This window comes from Cyprinus carpio, chromosome A11 (genome assembly GCF_018340385.1).
Source record: "Cyprinus carpio isolate SPL01 chromosome A11, ASM1834038v1, whole genome shotgun sequence".
Classification (NCBI taxonomy): domain Eukaryota; kingdom Metazoa; phylum Chordata; class Actinopteri; order Cypriniformes; family Cyprinidae; genus Cyprinus; species Cyprinus carpio.
In genome coordinates this window covers 2084605-2100641 of record NC_056582.1, presented here as the reverse complement: position 1 = coordinate 2100641, position 16037 = coordinate 2084605, and the positions used below count along the sequence as shown (strand labels likewise).

General features: G+C 39.5%; 1 protein-coding gene across 1 annotated transcript in view; it reads right to left on the bottom strand.

The window, feature by feature from the left end:
- The window catches only part of LOC109081043 (synapsin-2-like), a 211337-nt gene extending 195506 nt beyond the window's left edge, over nt 1-15831 (bottom strand). The window contains exon 1 of the mRNA XM_042765849.1: nt 15252-15831. Within this exon, the coding sequence (XP_042621783.1) occupies nt 15252-15613 (362 nt within the window). The 5' untranslated portion in view covers nt 15614-15831. The remainder of the gene's footprint in view (nt 1-15251) is intronic.
- Nucleotides 15832-16037: the final 206 nt, after the last annotated feature.

Sequence of the window (16037 nt, the reverse complement as noted above, 5' to 3'; positions counted from 1 at the left end):
GAAATATATACTTTCTTTTGTCATTACACGCTTAGAATGATACCTTGGCATTTTTGACTCCCAAAAGTATAAAAATGAATTTTTATTCAGAAATGTAAAGCTGTTCATCATAAATGTTTAAGTCTTTGTGACTTGCTTTTTGTTTCTGTCTTGCTGGATGAATTAATTGAACACTAAGCAGTGGTCAAAGGTTGAAAGAAGTCTCTTATGTCTTTCTTTGATCAAAAATAATATTGTGAAATATTATTACAATTTAAAATACCTGTGAGGGCAAAGCTGCTAATTGTGTTGGAGTGTGATTGTGTGTTGATGGTCATCATGTGTGTGAAGAGCAGAATGAATGTGTGTGTGTATGTGTTACAGCACTCAGTCCCATTATATCTCATAATCTCCGCTTGCATAAACACAGTCATGTTCAGTGATGTGCTGTTGTTAGACCGCTGCGGGACATTCAGTGGAAGAAACGCCAGTTCATGGCCAGCCACTGACTCACTGAGCCTCATTCTCTGAACTTTCATCGAGGATACATTTATACTTCATGATTGGTTCATATTTGACATCTTCTGAGAAGAAGAAATGGAAATCAGATCTTTTTTTTTTTTAACATCAGACAGCATCAGTCCATTTCTGACAGCGATGAGTGACATTTCATGTTTTCTAACTATTTATTTCTCAGGATTTTGTTTCAACGTTTTCTTTTTACACCAGTTTTGTTGTCCACCAGATGGGAAGAAATCAGAAGATTAGTCACTTTTTTGAAGAAATGCATGATTTTTCTAATCACGTTTATGTAGGAATTCTTGCCAACATCTGTCAATGTCAAAATGATTGACAGGCTGTAAGATACACAGAACTGTACTAGAATTAGATGAAGCATAGATGAACTTGTCTATTTAAATCATTTCAATGCAGAATACTTGACACTTGATGCAATATTTTATCATTTCAGCAATAAGATAAATATACTAAATAATGAAGATCAAATCATTTTCTTTCCACACAGAGCTGTAACATCACATCAGTGCAGCTGCAATCTTTCTTACACATTGTTTTGGCCATATGAAAACATGAATCCCACTGAAGCGTATCTGCTGACAAACACACCGAGGCCTGTGTGTGTCAGACAGGAAGGTCTTCAGGTTGTTTGTTTACTAAAGTGCACAATGTTTTTTGTTTTTTTTTGCAGCTTGTCTGTCTTCAGATAGGAAAAACTATGGCCTAACTGAGTTCCTTCTGAATCAGATGAATGTCTGTCCATGCAAGATAACTGAAGCATTATGGGTTTATTTGTCAGAGTGGGCTGATGACTGCGGGGGAGAGAGCACAAAACAAAATGGACAAGCCTGATACAGACGTGATGAAAACTCATGCAGGCCCTGATCTATCAAACAAGAGCAGTGCTATGAAGATTATTGATGAACTAAACACGCTATACAAAATGACTGGGTGCTTTTCTAATGTTATAATATTAGACAGACTTTTAGTTCAGTGACTCTCAACAGGTTTTGTTTCAGAGGCAGACTGTGTATTAGTGAAAGTGAAGTGATGTGTAGCCAAGTACAGTGTCCCACACTCAGAATTTGTGCTCTGCATTTCAGCCATCCAAGTGAACACACACAGTAGTGAACACACACAGTAGTGAACACACACACCTGGAGCAGTGGACAGCCATATTGCAGCAGCACCCGGGGAGCAGTTGGGGGTTCGGTTCTTGCTCAAGGGTCTCACCTCAGTCGTGGTATTGATACCAACAATCCCTGTCGGTACCAACACTTGAACCCACAACCTTTGGGTTACAAGTCAAAGTCATTAGGCCACAAAGCTTTTCTTTGAATATCGAGTTTGATATGAATATTAGAATATAGAGTTTATACCTCACAACTTCAAGTTATAAACTCTGAATTGTGAGTTGACAATTCATGCAATTCAAACTTGTTTTACTCATATTTCTGAGTTTACCTCTCACAATTGTGCCTTTTTCTTTCTTTTGAGATTCCAGCACAGGATATAAACTGTGACTGTCACAATACCAGAAGTACACGATAATAATGCAAGTGACAGAGGCTTTATTTATAAGCAGTTCTGAGACAGCTGTGTTTTGCGATTGTAGCTCCATGTAGCTTTGTTTTTATGTTTTATCTTACTTTCACTTTCTGTCATTTAAACTGCTAAAATATAACTTAATTATCACATCCTTCTGACATTATCTAGCATACTAATTTGATATCATTCATTTTAATCTAAACCGCTCCATTTTTACAAGTTCAAACAACTGTGGTAAGTCAGAATCATTCAACAATCACGGTGAGTAATGGCTTCTCCTAATATTGTCACTTGCACTGCTTGCCACATGTGTAGTGTAGCTTTCTCTGTCAGCGGTGAGGGATTCACATGTGATCAATGCAGGGAAATAGTTAGGCTGACAGAAGATATCAGACTTAGAGACACGCATCCAAACTTTAATTGAGGACAGTAAGAACGTGAGGGCTGTAGATACGGCTTTGGATGCAACTAGCTCAGGGAGTCCTTTACATTGTTCGGTTCTGATAACAGCGCCTCTGCAGCAGGGCAACTGGGTGACTGTGAGGCGGCATAGTAGGAAGTCAAAACACTGCTCTTCTGTTCTGATCAAAACATTAAACAGGTTCTCCCCACTCAGTGAAGCACCCACTGAGAAACCTGATGAAAGTGCTCTAGTTATTGGCGATTCTATTGTACGGAACATCTTAGCAAATTTAAAAGTGCTGGCTAATGCGAAACGTAAATTCATTAAGATTGTTATTCACATTGGCACTAATGATGTCTAAATTCGCCAGTCAGAGATCACTAAAAATAACACTAAAAGGTGTGTGAACTTGCAAATATGATGTCAGACTCTGAAATATGCTCTGGTCCCCTCCCTGCTTACTGTGGTATCTAGATACACAGCAGACTGTCATCACTCAATGGCTGGATGTCTAATTATTTAAATATTAAAAAATATAAAAAATACTTACAGGCTGTGAGTCAAAAGTGCCAGACTGCTTCACTTTATAGACACAGCCGTTGTGCCACAGACACATTGTATGCTACTGTAAGTTTTAGGTAGGAGTGGTTGACTCTTAACTTTTATAAAGAATATCCCTTTGGGTTTAAGACTTTAGTCTTTGCAATCTTACAAATCTTCTTTATGCACCAAGAGCTTGTAACACTCCAAAGAGAAAGGAAAAACTGAAATCGCATCATATGACCCCTTTAAATTCTGAAAAAACAGAGGTGTTAACTATTGGACCTAAAAACTCTGCATGTAATAACCTAGAACACTCTCTAAAACTTGATGGCTGCTCGGTCAATTCTTCGTCATCAGTTAGAAACCTAGGAGTGCTATTTGATAGCAATCTTTTCTTAGAAAGCCACGTTTCTAGCATTTGTAAAACTGCAGTATTCCATCTTAATATATTTAAATGACAACCTATGCTCTCAATGTCAAATGCAGAAACGTTAATTCATGCGTTCATGACCTCAAGGTTATATTATTATAATGCTTTATCGGGTGGTTGATCTGCACACTTAAACTCCAGTTAGTCCAAAATGCAGCAGCTAGAGTTCTTACTAGAACCAGGAAGTATATTCATATTAGCCTGGTTCTGTCAACACTGCACTGGCTCCCTAATGAACAACACATACATTTCAAAATCTTGCTAATTACTTATAAAGCACTGAATGGTTTAGCTCCTCGGTACTTGACCGAGCTCATATCGCATTATAGTCCTCCACGTCTGCTGCGTTCTCAAAACTCTGGCCATTTAGTAATACCTAGAATATCAAAGTCAACTGCGGGCAGCAGATCCTTTTCCTGTTAAGCGCCCAAATTCTGGAACAGTCTGCCTAGCATTGTTTGGGAGGCAGACATACTCTGTCAGTTTAAATCTACTGTAGATTAAAGACCCATCTCTTTAACATGGCATACACATAATACACCATCACATTTCTATAATTAAAATCCGTTATAAGGATTGTTAGGCTCCATTAATTAGGACAACCGGAACCGGGAACACTTCCCATGACACCCGATGTACTCACTGCATCGTAGGAAAAATGGCATATGCTAATATTAGTCTTTTTCATTCTTACTCCGAGGTCACTGTAGTCACCAGATCCAGTCTGTATCCAGATCTGACGGTGGATCAGCATCTAGCCCTGAATGTCAGCGGAGAGCACGTCAACTAGAGGAGTCCCAGAGACAGATCTCTGCTAAGACTTCATCACCTAGACAGTCATCAGCACAAGACCACGGGCACCAGACAAGTCCTCTGCACCTGTGTTGCAGCCTGGAACTAAACCACACCTTGCTAGGTTCGTCTGGCAAGAGGAGGACTGGCCCTCTGACTGAGCCTGGCTTCTCCCGAGGTTTTTCTCCATCTCTGTCAGCGATGGAGTTTTGGGGACGCTTGACTGATTGCACAGACACTATTGGAAGAGAGCAGAACTGGATGACATCACTGAATCATTACTGAACTGACTATGGCTGGAAAATAACTGACTCTGTTATCGTCTTCTCGCATTATTGACAAACTATTTTCCAGTTTGACACTTTAAAGCTGCTTTGACACAACCAGTATTGTAGAAAGCACAAATAAAAAAATTAAATAAATAAAATTAATGAAAAAAAACAAAGACAGCTGAGATGCAAGCAGGTGAGCAGGTACTTTACAGAATAACATGGAACTTAACTGAAAGTTAAAGAGTCTTATGTTTTACAGGTACTGGCTGGCGTGGCTGGAGAACAGGCTGAAAACTGGGACTGAAGACTGTTCACAAGTATCAGAGGTGAGTAGATGGGTAAGTCCTTCAGTATGAAACAACGCTGGTAAGCAGTTCTCAAGCAAAGACAATATAACAGTCCTAGAAGTGATGTGATCAGACAATGAATGAGTGTTTGGTGCTTGCTTATATAGGGAAACTAATGAGGTTGATGGCAAACAGGAGTGAAGATTGAGCTGACAGCTGAGTGTGCAGGTGGATTATGGGAAATGTAGTGTTTTGTGGTGACAGGCATGGTGAATGGAGATTGTGACAGACAGTGTAACTGTGACTTTTTATCTCACAATTTCTGACTTTTTTTTTTTTTGTCTACACAATTGCAAATTTTGTGACTTTATGTTTTTAATTTTTTTATTTTTTTTTTTTGAGTTTATATCTTGTAGTTCTGACTTTTTTTTTTCATGGAATCCTTACTTTACATCTTGTAATTCAGTTTTTGTTGTTGTTATTTTTGTTTGTTTCTGGCATGGAATAAAAACATAAAAAGAAAGATTGTGAGATATGAACTGAGTTTTTTAAGAAAAAAGTTCCAAATTGTGAGGTAAAAAGTCACAGTTACCATTCTGGAAATAAGCTTCCATAGTACACTGGACAATCTGCTGATGAGTAACAAAAATGTTCTTAAATAAAACAATTTTAAACACTGAAATTATTCATTTTATCATGAACTGCACAGGACAAATGATACAAATTATTTACAAAATATTAACATGATTTAGGCTGAATGAGAAAACTGACAGTCTTATAAATGCATTAATAACAGCAGAAATTTAATATTGTCATATTTTTTAATGTGGGTCATATTTTTCTTTACACCATAGTTTTTCAGGATGAGGTAATGTGAAGCATCTGTCCACTTTTACCAAGCAACAGATGAATATGTGTCAAACCGCAGTAGAATTTGACTGAATGTAAGATCTCCGATGTCAACAAAAATTAATAAGTCTAGTATGGTTATGTAGTTAGTTTCACTGTATTGTTCGCATTTAACCGTTTTTGTTTAGTTGTCTTTTTTAATAGTAAAATATTTGTGTGCATGTGTGGAAAGCACAAAAATTATTTCACAATGTTTTTATTTCCACTTTAGTTTGTCCCGTTCTCTGCTGATGGTTTCTCAATAACATTTTCTCTGTTGAGGTTGAATGTATTTGAATGCAGTTTCATCTACAGTGGCTGGAATTACATGTCACATGCTATCGCTGAACGCTGCTGTCTGCCAGAGCTACTGAACTACGACTCCAGCCTACTGAATACTGGACACTACGTGAAATGACTAGACCTGCTCTAATTGTAGGTTGAGAATCAGGCATGTTTTATTGTTCTGATCACATGGTGGCCATGACTAACCAATTAATGTGTATGAACCTGAATGTAAAGAGTGTATGGATGGTTTGATGATCATAATTAATAAAAACTAGCATAAATATAGCTGCAAGCAGCAATTATGGGGTGAAGCCCAGCATCAGCAGCTTGAGTCACATACACCAAATACAAGTCTATTGACAAAGTGTTTTTGTGTGTCCTCAGAATGAGCCCTTACAAAAGCATGTCAAATTTGGTGAAAAGAGAATTATATCCATTTATATACACATAAACGCAGTAGCAGCGACACTTTTACAATTGGTGGTGTTCGTCCGACATGCAGAGCCAACATTTCTACATTTTGCCTAAAATATAAAAAAAGGCCATCCAAGTTGTTGTTGTTGTTGTTTTAGCTAAAAGCAATTCACTATTAGTAGTATATGCATTAAATCAGCATGGCGTACAGGCCTAAGGTGAACCATTTTATTGAAATATATCAGCATCAAAATTTATAAGCACATATGGAAAATCATTGATCCCACTTTTTATCAAGTGACCTTAACTACTATGTACTTACTTTTAAAAAATAATTTGGTACAATGCACTTATTGTGTACGTACATGTTTTTACATTTTTATTATATTTAAGAATACCTGCATGTAATTACATCTGTAATTAATTTCTGTAATTACATTTAAAGTGGGTCCAAATCATTTAACTCAGTATGCTGTACTGTTCAAAAAGAGTATTTAATTATTTTTTTAATTTCTTTATGTAATTACATTTAAAGTGGGTCCAAATAATGAGACCAGTCACATGTATGTGTGTGTGTGTGTGTGTGTGTGTGTGTGTGTGTGTGTGTTTGCCATGTGGCACTTACAGTTGCAGATGCACAATGAATACTTAAGTCATAAGTGTTACTGCGTGTATAAGTGCATCCTATTCTAATTACAGTATTTTTCATTCGAGATATGGCATTTCAAAGGATTAAAACAACAGAAGAGCAAAAGACAAAAGTGTTATTCATCACACACACACTCGGTGCACACTGAGGCTGCACTCATAAGCAACTTTATGAAAGTGAAAATGTCAAATGAGACACGCTACAGCCTCATGGACATTACAGGCTTGCGGTGGCGTCTGCAAGTGCACATCAAATGTGTCATTTGGGACAGAGCCTAGAGTGTGTGGGAGCAGGAGACGACCTGTTATAATGAAATGACTTCCAGCTGCACTTGTGTGGACAAAACCTGAAACCAGTTCACAGCATGGCCTTAACCAGAGTTTGAACATTAGTGAGGTCTGGGGTGGGGTTAAGAATAGTGCTATAGTAACCCCTACAACTCATTATGAACTCTAAACACTTTAAAAGTGTTTTACATTTTTTTAGTGCATGCATGCTAAACATTCTTGCAAACTGTCCAAACTGAATTATGCATGCAAATGCTCATATGAGCAACTTAGTCATTCAGAGAACAAATGTTATTTTTGAACATGAACAATTTACCGAGGTCCGGACCTCACAGCATAGTAGAAAATAATTCAACAGCTTAATTCAGCCAATCAGAATCAAATGTTCAAGAGTGCCGTGGTTTAAGGACACATTTATAGATGTTTGAATGTCATTTCTCGGATCAGGTGACTGTATGTGCGGGTTCTAAATGTTTTCTTCACTAACGTTCACTCCTCACACAGTGAGCACTACAGCATCTATGTGGGCTAAACTGTGCATCATTTATCACTGTTTTGGCACAACATGCATTCATTGACTACATCTGTCGAATTACATGAACTGTTTTCTCACTCAGACTCAAAAAAACAACAAAACTTCATGTACCTGCAGGCCAATTTGCATAAATGTTTCTAAACAGTTGATTAAGTTTAAAACCTGATTCAAAACTGAATAAGACAGCAATAGGCTGCATTTCCACAATAATACTATATTGTCATATATTCTAAATCTAAAGAAATTAAATACTTTCAAAACGTTTAGATGTAGCTGAAAACCTACACGTGCTAATCTTTCATAAGCATCAACTGAATTCAAAAGGGGAACTTGGGAATTATTTTGGACTGTAACTTTATACAGCAGTAAATTCTATATAGTAGAGTGTGTCATTCATTTTTTTTTTTTTTAAAGAAAACAAAAGAAAACATTGTATATGCTACCTGTTATTGATGTTTTAGGTCTGTTTGTTACGAGTGAAAAAGTATGTTTGTTGGTGGATAATCTTTACTAGTGTTATGGAAGAGTTGATTTGAGATGTGTGCGCAGAGTTTGTTAGTTTTTGTGCATTTAAGGTTGATTGTGAGAAATGTGTAAACAGTTTTGAAAAAGTGAGAAATGTGTAGAAATATTGAGAAATGTGTCCTATAAACAAAACAAAACAAGCAACATCCTCCACTAATCACAAACACAAATTCACACAATATTATCCTCATTTCTCAACTTTTTTTTTATCGTATTCAATGAGATTCAGACATTTTTAATTGTGACTTAAGTGTCCAAACACTGTATTTAGGCATTGAGAGCTGAACAGCACATCATTCGGCGCAGCAGGGTACAGTTTGATGACACACAACTGTTATTACAGAAATGAACACATGTCAGCTGGATGGTGTACTCAGTATTGACAACAAATGATGACAATGTTTTGACCAAAATACTGTGCCTGTTTTCCAGATCCTTTGGTGTCAGTGAGAATGTAATATTGGTGAGGCCATAAGCTATTTCATATTCTGTAATCAGTCACAGTCCTCCCAATGAGGAATCATTAAAACACTTCAAATAGAAGCCATTTCATTTTGTAATATATCTAAAATCTAATAAAGAAAAGCCTCTGGGCTATGATTTATTATTCATAATGATTTTGATGAAACGATGTAAAGTCATTCTGGTGTGAGGTAAAACACTGAGAACTCAATCCCTAAACAATTAAAAAGTTCCGGCAGGCCTAGAGTCTCTAATAACTGCACTTATAATTTCTCACTCGATATCTGTCAAAGCTGCAAAATGAAAATGTTCAGCTAATCCTCATTAGCGTTCGGAAAAAAGAAATGCTGGACTTGAGCCTTCGGGTATTAATGTCGATGTGCGCGACATCATTGAGCATCAACAGCCTCATTAAGCAAAAACCAGCAAATGACAAATAAAGAAACATATGTTTGTTTTATTAAGAAACGCTGCAGAAGTGTCCCCCGAGGCTTGACTAGTACCGGAGGCTACTGAAATGAGATTCTGTTTGATTAGGCTCTAAATATCACTGTATAACACAACTACATTAATCCATCTCATATTAATCTGTATTTAAACATTATCACAGTTAGAGATGGTAACATAGTTCCAGTTTAAGACGTTTCTTTTAGTACATTAATTTAATTGCAATTGTAGGCAGTGGCTTATTTGTAATAAATGAAAACTAATTCAACATCATTCATTTTCAAAACCTTGGTGAGTTAATTTTCAACAGCTTGATTATTTGATTATATACTTGATCATAAGATATTATAAACATTAACATCAAGATTTTTTGTAAAACTGCTTTGAAACAACATGTATTGTGAAAAGTGCTCTAGAAATAAATTTGACTTGAGATTTGTCGTACCTAAATGCAAAAGAATAAGTGCCACTGCTTTCATAAGAAATATTTCTCTGCTCAAAGTGCTACAGAAGAAATTTAATAAATAACACTTTAACACTTACAATAACACTTTAATAAATGGTAGGCTCTAAGTAATGCATGAGCTACTAACCAATCTGTCACACCTGTAAGCTAAACAGCTAATATATAGACATTAAATGAGCATAAAAACAGGGTTTGATGCAGTGTAGCTAGCAGCTGAACCATATGCTGTGTTTCTGTTGTTGCTCAGCAGGGCAGGGCAGGACATGAGGCATTTGGTGATTGAGTTTGGATGCTGTAAATAAGGTCAGAAGACATGATTAAATTACACTGCGGTTAATATTCCATGTGCTGAGGAACACAGACTCCACAAAAACACCTGCGCTTGTCCTGAACGCCACAGCAGAGAATGATCACAGAATGCTCTGAACCCTTCTTTTGGAGCTATTTTCACTGACACAGATAAAATATATAAACGAACTGGCAAGTTTTTGACTGAAATATCAGTTGCTCAATATTATATTAACTCTTTCCCTGCCACTGACAGAATTTTCAGGCTTTCCGTGTTTTCGCTTTTATACAGTAGGAGGTGCTATTAGGCATTTTCTAAAAGAGTATTGCATGTCTGGATCAAAACACAGCAAAGCAGAAGCAGAAACTGATGAGTGCATATGTAAGCAGATGCATATGTAAAATCATCATTAAGTATTAAAAAGCAGGTCATGTGGTATTTTAAAGTGTCCTAATATTGTTTTGGAGTCCGCTACAACAAGGGCGGGCAGGCAGGGATTATGTGTTACCTTGTTGCTATTTTCGTTGCAGAGCTTCAGTGTTTACATTTAGGTTCAGTATTGGCCGATGCATGCATGGGATTCTGACGGAGGAGCCAGCCAATAATGATTCAGCATTCGGTGCTGAAAGCGTTCTTTAGAAATGTTGGCCCATATTGATAGGATAGAATCTTGTAGTTGATGGAGATTTGTGGGATGCACGTCCAGGGCACGAAGCTCCCGTTCCACCACATCCCAAAGATGCTCTATTGGGTTGAGATCTGGTGACTGTATAGTGAACTCATTGTCATGTTCAAGAAACCAGTTTGAAATGATTCGAGCTTTGTGACATGGTGCATTATCCTGCTGGAAGTAGCCATCAGAGGATGGGTACATGGTGGTCATAAAGGGATGGACATGGTCAGAAACAATGCTCAGGTAGGCCGTTGCATTTAAACGATGCCCAATTGGCACTAAGGGGCCTAAAGTGTGCCAAGAATACATCCCACACACCATTACACCACCACCAGCAGCCTGCACAGTGGTAACAAGGCATGATGGATCCATGTTCTCATTCTGTTTACGCCAAATTCTGACTCTACCATCTGAATGTCTCAACAGAAATCGAGACTCAACAGACCAGGCAACATTTTTTCTAGTCTTCAACTGTCCAATTATGGTGAGCTCGTGCAAATTGTAGCCTCTTTTTCCTATTTGTAGTGGAGATGAGTGGTACCCAGTGGGGTCTTCTGCTGTTGTAGCCCATCCGCCTCAAGGTTGTGCGTGTTGTGGCTTCACAAATGCTTTGCTGCATACCTCGGTTGTAATGAGTGGTTATTTCAGTCAAAGTTGCTCTTCTATCAGCTTGAATCAGTCGGCACATTCTCCTCTGACCTCTAGCATCAACAAGGCATTTTCACCCACAGGACTGCCGCATACTGGATGTTTTTCCCTTTTCACACCATTCTTTGTAAACCCTAGAAATGGTTGTGTGTGAAAATCCCAGTAACTGAGGAGGTTGTGAAATACTCAGACCGGCCCGTCTGGCACCAACAACCATGCCACGCTCAAAATTACTTAAATCACCTTTCTTTCCCATTCTGACATTCAGTTTGGAGTTCAGGAGATTGTCTTGACCAGGACCACACCCCTAAATGCATTGAAGCAACTGCCATGTGATTGGTTGATTAGATAATTGCATTAATGAGAAATTGAACAGGTGTTCCTAATAATCCTTTAGGTGGGTGTGTTTATGTAAATGTGTTATGATTCGAAAATATGACGACTCGTTAAGGCAGTTCAGAGTCGACTCTTTCTGCCTTTCTTTATTTATCATGCACTTTTTTGATTAAGAACTGCAGACTGTTTACATTGAAGGATAGCCATGTTACAAACAGCAAAAAGGATATTATTCGAAAACCCATATGACCTGCTCTTTAAACAGCATATAAATCAAATCTGCCTAACGATGTCTAATTGCCTAAATGCCGAGGCAGGAAGTGATTCAGGACTGCGACGCTTTGGATGTGTTGATGGAAGCAATTGACTCCATCTGTGTTTCGATCATTGTTCTGAATCCCATTCAGACGAAGTCTTTACAAAACACCATTTTCTCAGCTTTTTCACCAAAATGCACCCCCCCCCCTCTCTATTTCTTTCCTTTCCTTTTGTCTTGTTTTTTTTTTGTAATTGTTTTTTTGGATGAAATTTTGCCACATTCAAGTGTTGATAAAAAAGAAAGAATGCATGAGGCTAGAATAAAATAGTTATTTTTGTTTTGTTTTGTTAAAATGTACAGGCCCTGTTCTTTCTTTTGACATGTTGCATGTTCAGATATTCAAGAAAACACTCTGGAGCCCATAAAACTTTTGTGAAAAGGATCAAAAATACTGAGAGTGGCTGGCAACTTGGCCATGAATCCTATCACTGTAGTGCTGAAATTTAAGTCCCACCTTTCTGAAAACTGCTCTGATTGCTCAGCTGACCCAGTCTGTTGTGATTGGTCTACCATTTAGAGCATATGTCAGAAATGCTGCGCATCCAACACAGGCTCATTGAAAATGTGTGCTTGTGGCGATGGTTCTGCAACACTGATGTTACACAACTGTTTTGCGCCAGTTTCAAAATGAAATGTCCAGTGAGTGGACATTTGTAATACCTGACCGTGGCCATGTTTTTATCACGTTGCTTCAGGTACGTACTTCTGCATTTTTATTACATTGCTTTAGTTGTTATTTTAACTTCCTTATATGCGGGTTTGAGCTGTTTTGTCGAACCATAGTTTCGCAGGAATCGTACCCGAGCGCTTCACCTCACAAGCGAAACGCAGTATCACGTAAACTACCCCACAAACCTACTGCATCAGAAAACCCATGCGTATGAAGCTGTACATGTGACCATAACACTCAAAAGTCCAGTTTTCAAATCTTGCAGCATGTTAAAATTGTTTTAAAGTCATAACACAATGAGCCGGTGTAGCTTTGGATATTTGTTTGTTGAGGATTTTTTTTCTGATTTGAATGTGTGGTAACTATTGTTCATAGATTATTAGTCATTTGTATATTTATTGCCCTCACCGTGACAAAAACAGCATCTCCTCAACAGTGCAAAATCACCCAACTGTTGTTTGAGGGCTGGACAAAGCAGCCAGTAGGTGGGAATTACGCAACTGTGCAAACTGCAAACGAAGCGTTTCAGGCAAGTGTCTTCTGTTGGAGGAAAAAAAAACATTTTGGCACTGACTTTGTGTTTTGTAACTTTACAGATCGTTTGTATACAGATCCCCTTAACAAAATGCACATGTATTTACATGAACATTATTGCAAGATGAAAAATATAGATCCTGCATGACGACATTTTGCTTTCACAGCTATAATAGCATCCTCACACACACTGCAACCACACACAGCGCACAGATGCAAGCCTCAGGCTCACTGTGCTGATTCACCATGTCCCTTTTCATTACATCAACACATGACTGGACTTATACTGCTCTCTCTGGATCTACATAGAGGAGACTCAAGGGCAGAACCCAGCTCCTGTATTCACACATCCCACTGGGATTTCTCCCTTCTTTGTAGGCTTGGAGGGGTTGCAGAAAATTTGTATTTAGCAAAAGCACAGCTTTTCTCCTGATTCTTGATTTTTAAATGAGCAATTTAGTGAAATGAGGGAAATAGTGAAGCATGTCATTTCCAAGTGCCAAGGGAGGCTCTTCGAAAAGCACACAGTCTAGGGGGAAATAAAGCTGAGGTCTTTTTCTTTGAGGAGTGGAAATGGCAGATCACACAGAAGATGGAAGCCGATGGTTATGTAAGCTTCTTGTTTGTGTCATCCTCACTCAGAGTGTTACTGACGATGTTTTCCAGACCACATAAAATTAAGCTTTCACTTAATGCCAGGACTGACCCTCATACTTAAATGCGGTTAATCACATGAAATGTGCAGGGATAAGTTATTATTATAAATGTTGAACACAAATAGATTCCTGGCAGAAGCCCAGTGGGATAGGAGTGACTAAGGATAATGTCTGTGTCATTATTCAGCACGACTCATTGGAGATTCGCTGCACATCTCCTGGCACACGTCTTAAGCTGCACTCCTACTGGTTACTGCGCAGCGTGTGGCCTGAATATGTGATGTGCTGGACACTTCCAACCAGCTAAATAAACTGAATGATCATGAAACTCTTGCAAAATGAAATGCAAAGTGTACACTGTATGCATGGTTCTAATTAGGATTGCTTTTATTACAGGACAAGCAATAGCTTCTTAAGTCAGTCCCATCAAGCCTTATGAGCTCCTCCAGTCCAGGAAAAATCAAAAGTACCCACAGAAAATAGACCTGGCTTTGCTTTCTTAGAGCGATCGCATGCTGGCTTCCCTGGAGGAACGCCACTGAAATATTCATGCTTGTAACTAGGGGATGTAAGGTGTGATTCCTCTACTCTGAGCATGTCTCTGGGTTTTTTATTATGCAAAGCTTGTGAATAATTATCTCCGCTGGTCTTCTGGAGCGTGTGAATTAAAGACCTAAGCTCATTAATGTAATGCACCCTGAACATTCATCAGGTGCATTTGGACAGGGTTTTTCCAAGACAATCCAACGCAGCACCGGTGTGGAGCACAGCAACCGTGAGTGCAGCAGCAGGTGTTTCATAATCAACAATTAGGATTGGCTTGGTGGTCAATACTACAAAAGATAGAACAATTGCAGATCATTCATATTTGGAGCAGTCTGACCTTTCATCATCAGTGATAGTGCTGTCATTGATGCTAGTCATTAGGAGAAACAAACATTTAGCAGTGATGCATCTCAATCACAGCTCACAACTCATGCTGGGAGAATTTCCATCGACTGTGTTGTCCTCTCCCACTATTTGCAACCAGAAAACATCAAGGCGATCTCTGTGATGTAGAGAGCAGCTCTGGTGCCCAGTCTGCTTTGCTTGCGTCATGACAAACTGTGTTGTAAATCAAGCCTCTTTGCATGCAGCCATCTGCTTAAGAGGTGCATAAAAAAAGACTGGTGGTGCTGTCCAAGGTACCAATCAACTTCTGACTGAGGGGCAGCAAGTGAAGAAAACAAGACACTGAGATTGAATAATGCTGTGTAGCCCCTAAACAAGGCGCAAACTTATCAAAGCTTTGCATGAAGCTGCCTCTAATTCTAAGAGCACATCAAGCTTGACTTCACAATTCAAATGCATCATCTTCCACCGTCATCAAACCCGGATCAATGCAAGTAAACTCACCACTCGTGTTGGGGTTCGTCGATGACCAGGAGGATCTTGAACTTCCGCGACACCGCTGCTGGACTTTGCTCCACGAGTCCCGCAGAAGCGGCGGTTTGCTTCACCACATTGGTGAAGGAGCTGAAGAATCCTGAGCCGGCGGACTGGGCGGGCTGCGGCTGTCGCTCGGGGGCCGGAGAAGCGGTGGGGGACTTGGCCGCAGGAGGCGCCGATGGGGCAGGAGTCGATCCGGCGGGGGCTTTGGTGGCAGCAGTCGGAGGAGGTGGTGGAGGTGGGTCAGGCCTCTGGAGATCTGACATGTAGCCGTTGGGCAGGTTGGCGATGAAGCTGCTGTCAGAGAGGCGACGGCGCAGGAAGTTCATGGCTAGTGAAGGTTAAACTCTGGGTTGGACGTCAACAGCGTAACGGTGTCAGTAGCCTCTTTGCGATCTGGGATTCGCAACTCTTGTGCTGCTTCTCAAGAGCGCAGTGTAGATATTGCTGTTGAATTTCTCCGTTCCTTCCTCCACTGACAGCTTGAATGCCAGGAAGAGATGCTCACACTCTGCCTGTGTCTCCGCTCCCTCCCTCCCTCGCTCTCTCTCGCTAGCTCTCTTCTCACACGCTCCTCCCTCCCCAGTCCCTCACGATCTCCTACATCATCGCTTACGTGGCTGTACTGACCGGGGTTGCCAATGAATATGCATGGCAGGAGGGGAGCTCCTACAGCAATTCCCCCTGCCTGTGAGTCTCTCCTCCTCCAGCTCCGTCCCTCTGCTCTTCAGATTGACCCGCAGACCCTGGGCT